The sequence below is a fragment of the Sceloporus occidentalis genome, unplaced genomic scaffold, assembly GCF_023333645.1.
Source record: "Sceloporus occidentalis isolate IW3139 unplaced genomic scaffold, rSceOcc1.0.p SCAF_20, whole genome shotgun sequence".
Taxonomy (NCBI): Eukaryota; Metazoa; Chordata; class Lepidosauria; order Squamata; family Phrynosomatidae; genus Sceloporus; species Sceloporus occidentalis.
In genome coordinates, this window is record NW_028317000.1 from 9,436,750 (window position 1) to 9,452,661 (window position 15,912).

Sequence of the window (15,912 nt, forward strand, 5' to 3'; positions counted from 1 at the left end):
AGGTGGCTTCAGTAACTGATGGAGGATGAATATCACATGGTTTAAGTGATGACTTGTGTTTTGCCTCTTGCTGCTGAATGAAAAACATCCAGATCTTCATGGTTTCATTTTTTAAAAAATAAACAAACTAAAATATCTGTTCTGTTATGGTCAGTTTTATGAAATGAGAAACAATCAGTTTAACAATTGTAATTTTCATGGTAACCAATCTATGGATTGGGATTGGCATAATCTGAGGCTAGATATTTTCTGAACTTTTTTCATGAGCTGTACTTTAGGGGATGGCACAGCAGAAAGGAGAAGAAAGGTACTGTATTATCATTATCAAAATAATGTTTTGTAGACTATGTTTCTTAATACCCAAGGTCTTCGTGCTTGTATTTTGCTTGTGATGGTATTTCTTTTGGGTGTAGGTGGTGGAGGGAAGGAGAAAATGCTTAGAGCACTCATCAAACTATGTCCCAGGATTCTTTCTGTATGTGTATGGGAGAAATGTGTGTGGAAAATAGTATTATATCATTTTATAGATGGCTAGATTAGATAGAGAGATGAATGTTTTGGTTTGGTATCACTACATCTTCTTAGTTGCAAGAATTTCATGATAAATGAAGCTGGCATGCTGAACATCTGGAAAATGCCAAAGGTGGAATACATACTGAAAGGTAGGTTTAAATCAGACATGTCCCTCAGTTGTTTGAAGCCCACAAGATGCATGCTATCCATATGTTTACCTCTAATACATACCCAAAACAACAACAGGACTAAGAAGTTAGAAAAAGAGCCAAAATTTTATGGGTGAATTCATGTTTCCCAAAAGGATGAAAGGGGAACACCAGAGGGCATCCATACATTGATGGAAATTAGCTCCAGAGCAGTCCTCTCCTACTGGCTGATGTTGCTGCTATTCCACAATCCTTTGTTGATCCTTATGGTCCAAGGACTTCTATGAACCCTGCAAGCACTACTGACTGGCTGAGTTAGCAGCACTCATGTTTCCAGAAACTGTTCAATAAGGTTTTTCAGTTGTCCAGTCCATGGTGTGTTTGTGTATCAGTGAGTAGGGGAGCAGAAACAATGCCAAATTTGGGGAAGGGGGCGACCAAGAGTCTTTAGAAAGGTCTTGGCTTAGCATTGGTTGGTGAGCACATCTGACAGCCTTCATTCAAGCGCCTTCTAGTAAAATCCGGCGAAACGGTTCGAAGTCCACAGGGACAGTATCTAACAAGAAAGACAGAGAAAATATGATTTTTAAAAACTTGACAACTTCAGAGTGTTAACATTGGTCTGGAAAGTCTGGCCAGTGCTCCTTCAGAGGGTGGCAATCCTGCACAGTTATGGTGGTTTTATATCAGTTCAACCATCATGTCTTCATCACCATCCCACAAAGAAACCTGAGAAATGTAGCTGAGTGATGATTCTCCATGAAATACCTTGAAATTCCCATTGGTAACTGTGGGTAGCTGTTAAAACAGAAATGGATTGATATTCTGTGCAGGGCCACTCAGGAGTAAGTCCTTGTAGGTTTGGAGGGATTTATTCCCAGGAATGTATGTATAGCAGGCTTGCAGCCTAAGCAGCATCAATATGAGGCTACCATACTCCCACCAAATACCTCAATCTTTTTCTGTATTTCTTTCCTAAATGTGACAGGAAGTGACATATCACTTCCTAAGACCATTTTGAAAAGTAGTGCAGAGGAAAACGGAAGTATTTAGGCTTGCTGTGGGGTGTCCACAGGTGTGTACTGTGGGGGGGGGGGTGAGCTCTGGGCCCCATGGAGTTAACAGTCGCTACACCCTTGAAACTACTCTGCACCCTTCGGTATGGTAAAAACATCTCTCTAATTACCTGTGTTCAAGTAAGAGTCATGCCAGTTGGTTTCAGCACATGGAATGGAGGGGAAGCCACCTTGGCAGATAAATACCTTGGGATGACTCTGATCACTATCCTTCATGTGGTGCATCCACAAATGTGTCTCAGCCATATTTTGAAGGTGAATGAACTTGCTTCTATTCTCAATCTATCCTCTGATTTGGTGCTTAATGCCTCCATGAAATTCTCTGCTGAACCCAGGAAAGCTAACAGTCTCCCTGGATCCACTAGTATTTATTTTCAGCCCTGTGCCTGCCAGGAACTCACCATTGCAGCGATACTGTAGGTTAGACCAGATGATATTTTCCTGGGAGAAACAGAAGACTCCCAAGCGCCCTCCTCGCATTGTTGTATCAATGACAACGCCTGAGTCAGCCACCAGTTGGGGTCCTTCATAAAGCAACACCCTGCAAGAGGAAGGCAAAAGGAGGTGGAGATGGTAAAAATGCCCTTGTGGGGGATTTATTGTGTTTATTGACAAATATTTATTGATCCCTTTTCACATGGTCTCTGCAAGAAAAGATAAGAACATTTCTCAAAATCAGATTCTTTAAAAACCCAAGTCAAGCTTTAAAACGAAATTTAAAAACCAAGGGCCAGATGAAAAAAAATGAAACGTTGCCCAGATGTCAAATAGCTTATAGGGATGGAGCTAGTTTGACCTCCCTTGGGAGGGAGTTGCAGAGTCAAGGTGCCACTACAGAGAAAGATCCGTCTTGTGCTCTATGGTATGTTATGGACAAAAGCAGGGACGTAGCCAAGGGGGGGGGGGTTCTTGGGGTCCAGACCCCCTCTTCCTTTAGAAAAATTAATGGTGCGTGCTGCTGCGCCGCCGCACCCAAGCCCCATTATAATGGTGGCACTTAATCTGGACCTCCCCTTCCTAAAATCCTAGCTACGTCCCTGACAAAAGCCAGAGTGTTGGGGGGTTTTCTTTGGGGGGGGGGGGTTGCAGATTCTTGGTATGAATGCTGATAGGTGAGGAGGGCATTGTAAAATTCCAAGAACATGCTGTTTGCTTTAGGCAGAACCAATGGAATTATGATTTATGTTACAGGAAAGATACAAGTGTCTCTTTTTTGTATGTGGCTTTTTTGCAGTCTGTGGGTTGCAAAATTCCAAAGGCTTGCAGTGTGCTTTTAGGAAGCCTTTTGTTTTTGAAAGGCTGTTGGGATGCCTGCCTCTTTCCCGCGTGCACCTTGGAAACATATACACAAGAGATTGCAAACAACTCTGTCCCATCATACAAACTGTCTTAAAGCGCCAGGCTTCTAACAGCTCAAGGGAATGGACAGTGCAAAGCAACTTTTAACAAAGGTGCCTGCCCATCTCCACCGTGATCCTTTTTCAGGTCGCTGGCAACCAGAACTATGCAACACTTGTGCATGCATGCATGCGTGCACACACACAGAGTCAATTTTTTGGTGAATCTGAGTAACTTTTGGAATTGAGTTTTCCTTCTCTTCATGATCTTGCTGAAAAAAAGACAAAAAGTTCCCAGGCTTTGGTCCTCACCCCCCACTGACCCTATTCTCCACCCGCTCAGCCCCCCTGCACTACCTTCTCTCATTGTCCAGCCTCTTTTTGCATTTAAAAAAACTGTAGTAGTAGGCCAAAGCATTCCAAGCCTGCGTTGGATCACTAAGGCAACCAGGACAATAGGCTTTGGGGCCCAACAAATGAATGGTTCTTGGGGAATGAGAGCAGAGGGGGGGGGGGAGAGAGACAGTTCCCAATTAAACAATTCTTCCCCTCTGTCTCCACCCACACGCTCAAGTTCTCTTTCTCATATGCCTGTGCACACAGGCACACACACGGTCACACACCCTCTCAGCTGTCAACCTGGCATGAGAGCTGGCCACATTATTAAACAGGGAAAACTTGCCCTCCTCACAAACTCTGACCTCTGAAGAGATGTAGCCAGGATGGAGAATCAGAGCAGGATTCAGTCTCCCAAATGCTTTAAATGCTAAGCTTGGTGAGTTTGTCTGCTACAAAATCAGAGCCAGAAAGCATCCAGCTTTCCTCTGCCTCCAACTAGCGTTGCCAGATTAAAAACTGAAGAAGGCACCTTTACCCTCTAATGATTGTGCAGAAGAGTGAATCTGAGCACGTGTTGCTTGTCAAGGTGACAACACCTACTGAAATTCCCTCTTCTGCACCATCATTAACGATACAGGAGCACTTTCCAGTTTTCACTCCACCCCATCTTCCAAATTCATCTGAAATTTCCTCCTCTTTTTGTAGCTGTTAACTGCCCTTAAATTGACTTGGACTCATGGTGACTGTTGAGATTATCAGATGGAGAAAACCGACAGGAGAGAACCGGGATGCTCCCATCATTGTCACATGACTTAGCAAAGATTATCACACAATGTTCCACAGCATTTCTCTCATCCTGTCCTTCTCCCATCAACAAAAAGTTACAGGACCATTCCACTTCACTGACGGGAGAAAGATGGGATGAGTGTGAAGCCATGGAATGTTGTGTGATAATCTTCGCTCAATTGTGTGACAATGATGTGAGCTTTTCTCCCATGGTTTTTCTCTGTCTGATAATCTTCACAGTCACCATGAGTCCAAAGTCAACTTAAGAGCAGTTAACAACAAAAAGAGGAGGAGATTTCAGATGGATTTGGAAGATGGGGTGGAGTGAAAACAGGAAAGTTTAATAATGTGGCCAGCTCTCATGTCAGGTTCACAACTCCATGAGAGAGAAGTGTGTGTGTCTGATAATCTCCTTTGTGGATGAGACATCTCTAAGATCCTCTGTCCTCATCCTCTCTGCTCAGGTCTTGCAGGCCCAGGACCTATCAGTCCTCCCTGAGTTCTTCCATGGTAATTTTTTTAATATTCAGGATTTATCCAATCTTAGCACTTTCCTCCTTGCTCCAGGACTTTATTTGTTACTACAAATAGTACTGTTTTATTTGTGTATCTTAGGTTGTTAATGTTCCTTCCTATCTTCACTTATAGAAATATATAAAAATCCACACAGTCTTTCCATAAGATTCACAGAAAGATGATGTGACAGCTGGTGATTTCTCCATCCCTATTACAGGATAAGGAGACCCCCATTTCAATCCTCACCTGATGTAGCCCACCTGGGGCCGATGAATGAGGCGCCAGCGGTAAGACGTTTTGTCCTTCCATCCCACATTGCGAGGGTCTTTCCACAGCAACCTTACATGGTCTGGTGTGTGACCGGTGTGCCACAGGGCATTCCGTAGGTATTCACCTGGACCTGTTTTGGACTTCACTGCCTGCCAGTGGGATTGGAGGAGTTGGGAACAGAAAACAGCAGCAGAAGCATTACCTGCATTGCTTATTACATTTATATCCTGAATGACTCTGACCTTTGAGGGTTTGAAACATGTGAAACACTTGGGAAAGGAAATATTTGAACAGCCTAGCTAACTGAGGGTCAGTTCAAACTTTTCTTACCTGAACATACTCTGTTGTTTTGCATTGTGGTTGGCTGGTTGGTTTTAGAAAAACAAATCTGCATATCGTGTGTGCGTGTGTACCCAGAACTGGACACCTGGAATACTGTGTCCAGTTCTGAGCACCACAATTTAAGAGGGATATTGACAAGCTGGAGTGTGTTCAGAGGAAAGTGACCAAAATGCTGAAAGGTCGGAAGTGTGTCCAGAGGAGGGCGACCAAAATGGTGAAATGTCTGAAACCCACCAAGACTTAGGGAGCTGGGGATGTTTAGCCTGGAGAAGAGGTTAGAAGTGGCATGTTTAAATGTTCAAAGAGATGTCATATTGAGGATGGAGCAAGCTTGTTTTCTGCTGCTCCAGAAACTAGGACCCGGAGCAATGGATTCCAACTACAGGAAAACAGCTTCCATCTCAACATTAGGAAGAATTTCCTCACAGTAAGAGTGTGGTGAAGTCTCTTTCTTTGGAGGTTTTTAAACAGCAGCTGAATGGCCATCTGTTGATGCTGCTTTGAGTGTTCTTGTATGGCAGGGGGTTGGACTGGATGGCCCTTGTGGTCTCTTCCAGCTCTATGATTCCCCCTATCTCTCTCTGCATGTGTGTGTTTCTCTGAGTGTATTGTTGCTATATGGCATCAGGTTGACTCTGAAATAGGATGACCCTTAGGTGAATGTATCATGGAATTTTCTTGGCAAGATCCAGAGGAGGTTTACTATTCACTTCCTCTAAAGATAAATGCAGCATGACCTAGTTAGGGCCACCCAATGGGTTTTCATGGCTGAGTAGTTTCCCAGAATCTTGGACAACCACTCAAACCTCAACACCACAGTTGCTCCCATTCATATATATGTGAATTTGTAAATGTGGTGTTGTGCTTTGACTACTCAGTCCATTAGGCAAATTGAATAGCTGGATGGAAGGAAGCTAGGAGGTCCCAGGGCTTTACCTACCCTGTATGTGAAGAGCTCTCTAGGGAAGGAGTATTAATTCCATCCAATGGCTATGCAAATCATGGTCCCTGCCGTTTCTGTTGAGACTTTGATCTTATAGGAGGATGTACACTCGTCCCTCCATATTTGTGGCTTTGACTTTTGCGGATTTGATTATTCACAGATTTTATTAATATGTTCTCTCTAGAAACATCAGTGCAACTCTATGGTCAACTTTAACCAAAAGTCTCACTGAAGGACCTAGAGATTCCTAGAGAAAACACTCTGTTAGGCATTTGTAGCTCCTCCAGCGCAATTCTATGACCAATGTCTGGCAGATGTTGACCACAGAGTTGCACTGGAGGACCTAGAGATCCCTAGAGAGGTGTTCTCTCGGGTAAAAGCATAGTGTTTTTGTTATTTGCGGTTTTTCCACATTCACGGAGGCACTGTGTTCCTAATCCCAGAGAATGTGGAGGGACGAATATATAAGCTAAAGGGGGAAGCTCAAAACTCCTCCAAAGCTGTGAGAATTCCACTCAGCCAGCAGCTGATTTTTGAAAGTAGATTGTTCCTGCACAAGGAGGATCCACTTAGCTATTGTGTGAAAGTGGCATAAAATGTTTATGGAGCAGATATGGTGGCAGAGCAAGGGCATGCTTTAAGAGGATGAACCTTGTGCAAAAGAAAAATTATTCCATCGTGAGGCTGTGGGGAGGATTCTCTCTCAAAGATGTCCCTACCCATTATTAAGAAAGTATGGTCTCTTGCCAAGAGTGCAGAAATTACATATTAAAAATTAGTTCATTCATTCTCATTTGTTAAACATTTCAACAAGATTTTTTTTTAAAAAAAAATAGTTATTTTAATTACTAAATGCTAACAGTATTATTTCTGAGTAATGTCAAATTACTGTGGGATTTTTAATCATTCTAAATGATTTTTCAAATTCTTAAATGCATTAATGAATTAATTTAATATATTGATTTGAATAGCAGCTTAACTTAAGGAATTTATTTTCTTCTGTGATTCAGTGCTAACTCCGCTCTTGTCTTAGAGGGAATTCCTGAAATCCTGGAGGCAGCCTGACAGGCACCACAGTGGATTGTCTCTAGATCAGAGGAGGAACAGAGTCCTATCAAGGATGCTCTAGCAGTGGGTTGGACTAGATAATCTCTGAGATATCTTCTAATTCTAAGTAATGTTCTGCTGGGGGAAAAAATCACTGACCTTGAGCTGTAAGCCAGGCTCAGCCACTGCTCGGAAAGGAGTCGCTTGCCAGTAGGTCTGCTCCGTTTGTTTCCACATTACAACGTAGAAACTGGCGCTGTCTTGGTACGCAAAGATGAAGCCAGCATAGTCATCATCAGTGATAGTGTTGACGTGGAAGGTGCCCTCAAAATCCACTCCATTGAATGCTGTATAACCTGCCCCACAGAGTCCATAAATTACATTAGGGAATAAAGAGTTAGCAACAGCCTCATTGATTAAATGGGATATGTGGCCAGTAATAGGACAAACCCAAGGGCATGTCTACATTTTTCAGGTTTAACTCCATCCAAAGAATCCTGGGAAATGGAGTCCCACAGAGAGAAAAGGATCTGTTTCATAGTACAGATTTATACCATTTTGATACCTCTTTAAACTGCCATGGCTGCATCCTATGGAATCTTGGAATTTGTGGTTCAGAGAAGCACTAGATGGGAAATAAATTGGCTTGGACAATTCTAACTTTGGTGTTCTGTTGTATGTTTTTACTCTTTAGGGCTTTGTCTAGTTCCTTCAATCGCTATCCTTCCCAGTCCTAGTCTTTTTATTTTTGACTGCAGTCTCTGTTCTGATTGATGTTTGATCCAAGATAAGGGGAAAATCTTTAACTAATTTGATTTCTTCATTGTCTAGGCTGAATTTATGTAAAGCCTCTGTGGTCATTATGTTTGTTTTCTTTATGTCCAGCAGCAAACCTGCCTTCGCATTTTCTTCCTTTACCTTCTTTACTAATCATTCCAAATCGCTAATGTTTTCTGCTATAAGTATGTTGTCATCCACATGTTTTACACTGTTGTCGTTCTTTCCTCCGTTTTGAAGAAAAGGAGAGATGATGTATTTTTAACCAGGCAATTACAAATGAGAGGTTTAGTTTTTAAATGGGACGCAATCAAAGGAATTATAGCCTATTGGAGAGGTAAAACTTATAAAATAGTTTTGTATAAAATTGGAGAGGTAAATGGACATGGAGGAGGGGGAAAGAAAGGGGGAATAGGGGAGGGGATATGGGTTGTACAAATTGGAGCCATTGGAGAGGGGGGAAATTATACTATGCCAGATAAACTAAAAATTTCAATTTTAAACACCAAAGGTCTTGGTTCTGTAATCAAAAGAAGAAGAATTGAAGCACTGCTGAAGTCGGATTCAGCAGATACAGTGGACCCTTGTTATACGCTGGGGTTTGGTTCCAAGATCCCCCGTGTATAACAAAATCCGTGTATGCTCAAGTCCCATTAAGTATAATGACATAGCAAAATGGTGTCCCTAATAAAAAATGGAACATCAAGGTAAATTTATACTTTTTTGGAACATTTTCAAACCGTGTATGCTTGAATCCGTGTATAAAAAATCCGTGTATAAGAAGGGCCGACTGTATTATCTTTTTTCAAGACATGCATCAACGGAAAGAGGACCAAAGTGAATTGAAATTGAATTGCATAAAACATTATGAAAAAGCATTTGGGAACTCTAAATCAAAGGGAGTAGCAATAATAATGTAATTTTGTAATAAATAACGTATTAAGGGATGATGAAGGAAGATATATAATAATACAGGGGGAATTAGGTGAGGATAAATACATATTAGCTAATATATATGCCCCAAATGGAAAAAAAAAAGAAGAGTTTAAGAGAAAGTATTTAAAAAAGTGGATGATGTGGAAGAACAATATGTAATCTTGGCAGGAGCCTTTAATATGCAAATATCCAAATGGATAAGATTAAAGATAAATCTAACCTCAGTGAAGGATAAATATAGAAATATAACAAGCTTAAATAAAATAATGAAGAAAAGAGAATTTAAAGATGTGTGGAGACTCGTAAAAGGGGATGAAAAGAAATTTTTATTCTCCTGTACATAAAAACTTATACTAGAATAGATTATATTTTTGTTTCAAAAAATATGATAAATAAAGTTTTAAATACGGAAATATCAAATATAACGGTAACAGACCATGCTTTGCTGAATGTAGAAATTTTTATTAAGAAAGATTATGAACAAATAAAGAGGTGGAGGTTAAATACCAAGATATTGAATTATAAAGATATAGTAGATAAAATCAGAAAGGAATGGCAAGAAACATGGGATATAAATGATAAAGATGTGACAAAAGGTTTGTTATGGGATAATATGAAGGCAGTAACAAGAGGAATATGTATAAAAGAATCACATAACCTTAAGAAAAGACAAGAAGAAAAAAGAAATTAGAAATAGATATAGAACAATTAGAGAATAATTATACAGTTAATAGAAATAAGCAGATTTATGTGGAATTAAAGGCAAAAAGGGAGGAATTGCAAAAGATGGAAATAGATGAAGTACAAAAAATTTTGATTTATTTAAGAAGGGAATATTTTGAATATAGTAATAAAAATTCAAAAATGCTGGCCAAGTTCACACAGAAAAAGAAAATGGAAAGTATGATAAACATAGTGAAGGATAGATCTGGGACGATGTGTAGACTGATGAAAGAAAAAATAAAGATTTTTGAAGCATTTTACAAAGACCTATATCAATCCCAAACCCATTGGATAAAAAATTACGTAGAAGAAAATTGGGGACAAACAATAAAGGACGAAGATAAAGAACTACTGGAACTATTGAAAAGGTAGAGATAATGGAGGTAATTAGAAATAGAAAGCAGCCATGTGAACAGGAACTAAGGCAAAGTTTGGCTGGGCATGTGCATTGATGTGCAATCTATTCCAGCTGCAAACTGTTGGAAGAAGCAAGAGAAAAATCTTCCCTCCCTCTCTGGTGCTTCTGTGTAATTGCTAATGGTTTAGTGTTCAGGTGGAATCATCATCATCATCATCATCATCATCATCATCATCATCATCATCGGTTTTAACTCTTGAGTTATGTCTTGGGGGGCGTCCGTGGCAACACAAAATATTTAAAGTGAGTCCCTAGTAAATAAAAGGTTAAGGACCACTGGATTAGGTCATGCAAATGCTGGGCAAACAAATCTAGGTGGTAAAGACACACACCTTTGGAGCTTGCCTGATCATTCCTGTTTCCAAAAAGTGGTGTTATGAATATGTGAAGAGCAGCTGCCAGTCAGATTTGATCACACTATGGTAGGTGAACTAATTGTTTAATTTAGTATAAGATCAAAACCCAAGGGACGGGCCTCTTACCCCAGAAACCACAGCAGAAAGGGCCATGAATGTCAGAAAGTGTCCCAAATAGACAATAAGTCAAAACTGATAAGAAAATATATTAATGCCTCTTACCCACTGCCAAGCCTGGATCACTGTTCATTGTCTGGACAATTTCCATGCCCTGTGGATGAGAAGGGTGGGGGAAAGCAGGAGGACAGCCAGAGTAAGATGAATGGTGAGTGAGATGCAATGAGTATGCAATCATACTATGGGTTCTCTGTGGCTCTAGAGCAGGGATGGACAAAGTGGGAGCTGTCAGATTGCAAGAAGTCCACCGAGCCCCATTTTGCAGTCCACAGAACATTGTGATTCCACCCATGGCTTTATAACAGCACAAAATGCATCAATTCCACCTGTAAAACCCTCAAGACTCCACATACTTATAAAAGCAACCTTCTCCCCACAAAAAACAGAAGTCCAAACATTTCAGCTGAAAATGCAAGTTGAAATGGCATCATGTCATCTTTGGTTTCGCTGGCCACACTGGGAAGGATGAAGGGTGAAAATGCTTTCCTCCCCTGCAGCTCTCCCTTTCTGCTCTAGAAATCCAGACCAGACAGTTTTTGTGCAATACAAAAATATGACTCCCTCTAGAGAGACAATTGTGCAAACTCTCTTGACGCTGCAGGATTCAGGGAGTTTTAGCTGTCACTTGGTTCCCCCCAAGGTGAGGGCAGGGATATGCCAAAATGAGACCACTGACCCCAAATGAAATGTTCCCTCAGACCCCAGGTTTCTAGCATTGCTGAGAGAGAAAATCATTGACACCTAGAACTCTTCTATCTGCTGTATTCACATTCCCATGGCAACTTTACCTGCCCTTTTTCTTTGGATGCCTAAAATCAAAGAATCATAGAGTTGAAAGGGGCCTTAATGCCCAGCTATCCCCAGCAGGGAGCTGTCCAGTCTCTTTGAAGGCATCCAGAGAAGGAGACCCACCACGTCTCTAGGCAATTGGTTCCACTGCTGAAGTGTTCTCACTGTCAAGAAGTTCCTTCTCATGTTTCACTGGCATCTATCTTCTTGTAATTTAAAACCATTAGACCTATTTCTACTCTCTGATGCAACAAAGAACAAGCTTGTATCCTCCTCTTTGGGCCAGCCCAAAGAGGGTCACAATTAATTGTATCACTTGTTATATATTTAAAGAGTGCAATAATGTCACCCCCTCAGTCTTCTCTTCACCAAGGTGAACATACCCATGTATTCTAGACAACTCATCCGATAGTTTAAGATGTTGAAATGCTAGAAATTTAAAGACTGAAGGAGAAGGAGGGTAGAATAGTTATGGGGGCAATCCCCTGATGTTGCCCCCTCCCATAACCAGCACTCCTGGTTAGTGGGTTTCATCAACCTTGATGGGTCTCCAGGGTTTGCTTAGTTTGGGGCCCTGCATGGTGCTCCCATCTCCACTTTTGTTCAAATAATTTTTTTGCTCTGACCCTATGAAGAAATGCCTGGGGCTATGCAGCTCAGACAAAAATAGTGATTCAAGGGAGAGATGCCAGAAGTGTACAGAGTTACAGTAACTAGAGAATTAGGAAGAACAGTGAACATGAGGAAACAGGATGGAAGTGTACTGAATTGTGCATACTAGAACATGTATAGGAGCGTTTTTTACACTTCCCTCTCCCGCCATGCTAGAATGTCAGGGTTCTCCACTGAAGCTGAACAGGGATGTACTCAGGACAGACAAAAAGAAAGCCTTCAAAGAGTGCATGCTGCAAATACAGAGCTCACAACCCTAAGATGGCATGATGGATGCAAAATTGAAAGTTAAGAGGACTGCAAGCAAAATAGGGTAGCTATGGCTACTTATGCTGAGTATGTATTATGTCTGGTACTGGTAGCATAGACTGTATACGAGTTGGAAGGAACATAAATGGGAGAGAGCTCTAGTGGTTATATATTTCTTCAGGATATCCTTATGTGGCCACTGTGAGAACAGAGTATGGGGAAGGTAGGTGTTTGGTCTGATACAGCACATAGTTCTTGCTATACTTTTACCCCCAAGTCCATAGCTTATCCTCCTCTCAAGAACATAAAACCAATGAAATGAGCCATGTCTCCAAAGCATCTGTAACCTCAGAGCATCTTTTGCTGTACCTGATTGAGCACTACCCAGTTGGGATCTATCTGGGCATCCCCCTCAGGATCCAGGATGACTGTCTGGTAGGCCCGGAAGTCTGTCAATGTCACCTCGGAGCTTTCTGGGCACACGTCCAGTGGGTCAGCGACAGTGTCGTTATCAAAGTCTTCCTCACATGCATCCCCTACACCATCACCTGCATGCAAGGGTAATCACTGTGAAGCCCAATCCACCACAAGATGTTAGAAAATGAACATATAGTCATTTGAGCCTCTAAAGGTTATGGACTTCAACTCCAACTCTCCAACTGGCATGGCCAATATTCGCGGATCATGGGAGTTGAAGTCCAACAATATCAAGAAGGTCAATTAATTATATCACTGGTTATATCACTAATCCACATCTTCCATGAGAGGATGCTGTTGCTTATGTAATTGAAACAGAACCACACAAACTTATTTGAGGGAGGTATCAACACACAGGGAAGAACTCAAATCTAGGAACGTTATTTAGCGAAAGAGAGCATACATTGCAGACTGAGTGTACGTACTGGTGAAGAATGATAACTGATGAATGGGAAGGAAGGTTGGGAGAGAATGGAATGGAATATCCCGTTAGATCTGGACATGGTTGTACATGCCTTGATTACATCTGATTCAGATTACTGTAATGTGATCTACATGGGGCTGCCTTTGAAAAGTGGTTGGAAACTTCAGCTGGCCCAAAGCTACAGGCAGGTTGTTAAATGGGAGGAGCACACTACTGGGATCACACAACTCCCTTGTTGCAACAACTCCATTGGCTGCTGGTCCATTTCTAGGCACAATTCAAAGTACCCAGGTTATTTGAAACATATATCATCTCCCTGTATGAACCCATTACGATAAGGTCAGCTGAAGAGGTGCTCCTTCTCAGACTCATTTGGTAGGAACAAGGGAGAGGGCCATCTCAGTGGCTGCTCTCAGACTTTGGAACTCCCTCCCCAGAGAGACCAGCATGGCTCTGTCCTTACTGTCTTTCTGATGGCAAGTTAAAAGCTTTTTTATGCCGGTAGGTCTTTACAGACAATTGAAGTTGGGCTCATAATGCCTTGCTGTGCTGGATTTGAAGGCTTAAAGGTCTGTATATAGTTTTATTTTTTATTGTTTTAATGTTTTAGTACAGTGATCCCTCCACATTCACTGAGTTTATGGGCCCAGGACCCCCGTGGAATGTGGAAAGACCACAAATAAAAAAACTTTGTTCTTTTTACCTGAGAGGACATCTCTCTAGGAATCTCCAGGTCCTCCAGTACAACTCTATGGTCTGCATCTGCCAGAAGATGATCATAGAATCATTCTGGAGGATCTACAAATGCCTAGGGAAATGTTTTCTCTAGGAACTTTTAGCTTCCCCAGTACAACTCTACAGTCAAGTTCTAGCAGAGTTGCGCCAGAGGGCCTAGAGATTCCTAGAGAGAACATGCTAATCAAAACCACAAATAAGCATATCCACAAAAGTCAAAGCTGCAAAAGTGGAGGGCCAACTATATTTTTAACTTTCAATATGGACTGTTTTAACCACTTTCATCTTTTAAATTGCATTTTTTTATTTTAATGGGTGATGTGTTTTAACAGTGTACTATAACCGTCTAATTAAAAAGATTGTATGTACAGCGCTGTGTAAATTTACAGCGCTATATAAATAAAGCTTAATAATAATAATAATAATAATAATAATAATAGTTTAATTCTATTTTAATGCCCACTTTTGTATGTTTCTAATTTATTGTTTTTTAATCTGTAAGACAGTGTCCCAATTGTGGGGAACAACTGGATATAAATCAATATATAAATATAACAACAACAACAAGGCTCGCTGAAATACTGAAAAGAAGCAATTCACTACAGCAGAGGTGGGGAAGGTACCACCTGTCAGCCAGATGAGGCCCCCAGACCTTACTCTTGCAGACCCCCCCCCCCCAGCACCCAATTATTATTTTTAAATTGTGAGCTTTTGGGGTAGTGTTCAGTGTTCAACCTCCACAAACCCCTATCTTCAGTTGCAATTCAACCCAAATGATGAATGGAAGTGATGGTATGTTATTTGTTACTCGAAAAACCTAACATCTTTGTCCACCAATAATTAAAATAACAAACTGTACATTAATTATTGGAACTGTTTACCAATTAGAAGTACAAATTAATTTGTAATGAATTTTCCCCATGCTTTGCTCAAGATCTCTGTAGGTCACAATGACAAGAAAGGTTGAAAGTCTTGGGCTTTGTAGTTTGGTGAGGGGCTTAGCTGAAAGTAAACTCTAATCCTGCAGTTCAGGGGAGTTCACTAGAGAAATCTAAATGCCCCTCCCAAACTATAAATCCCAGGATTCTGTAGTATATAGTGGCATCAGAGTGCTATAACTGCAGAGTGCATACATCCTAAGTGTCATCCTACACAGAATCTCAGACAGATGGGGATACAAAAACCAATCCTAATAGTGTCGCACTTACCATCCGAGTCCTTCTGGATGGGATTTGCAACTAGGCGGCAGTTGTCTGGGCCAGGGGGCACATAGTCAGGTATTCCATCGTTATCATCATCATTGTCACATTCATCTCCCAGCCCATCATTGTCTGAATCCAACTGAGAACTGTTGGGGATCTCTGCACAGTTGTCTTTGGTGTCCTGGTGACCATCACCATCACTGTGAGATGAGGAAGCAATGTGAGAGAGAAAAGGGGCTGCTGGGATACCATCTGCCTTCCCTAGCCACTTACAGTATGTGTGGTCCTGGAAAAAATTCAACTGCTAGTTGGGACACGGTGGCTCAATAGTTAAGACACTGATTCTGATGACTGCAAGGCCAGCAGTTCAAGACTCAGGTACCATGTGATGGGATGAGCTCCCGTCACTAGTCCCAGCTTCTGCCAACCTAGCAGTTCAAAAGCATGTGAACGTGCAAGTAGGTAAACGGGTGTCACTTCAGTGGAAAGCTAACAGCATTCTGTGCAGTCATGCTGGCCACATGATCACTTCTGGCAACGCTGGTTCCCTCGGCTTAGTAACGGAGATGAGCACCGCCCCCTACAGTCAGACATGACTAGACAATCATGTCAAGGCAAAACCCTTTACCTTTACTAACTGGTGCAACAGGGGAGCTGAG

General features: G+C 41.4%; 1 protein-coding gene across 1 annotated transcript in view; it reads right to left on the reverse strand.

Moving 5' to 3' along the window:
• Positions 1–249: 249 nt before the first annotated feature.
• Positions 250–15,912, reverse strand: part of THBS3 (thrombospondin 3) — a 49,146-nt gene continuing 33,483 nt past the window's right edge. Inside the window, exons 17-23 of the mRNA XM_089482813.1 lie at positions 15,260–15,453; positions 12,785–12,963; positions 10,751–10,799; positions 7,478–7,674; positions 4,963–5,135; positions 2,140–2,279; positions 250–1,218 (exon numbers count right to left, since the gene is read on the reverse strand). Of these exons, the coding sequence (XP_089338939.1) occupies positions 1,163–1,218; positions 2,140–2,279; positions 4,963–5,135; positions 7,478–7,674; positions 10,751–10,799; positions 12,785–12,963; positions 15,260–15,453 (988 nt within the window). The 3' untranslated portion in view covers positions 250–1,162. The remainder of the gene's footprint in view (positions 1,219–2,139; positions 2,280–4,962; positions 5,136–7,477; positions 7,675–10,750; positions 10,800–12,784; positions 12,964–15,259; positions 15,454–15,912) is intronic.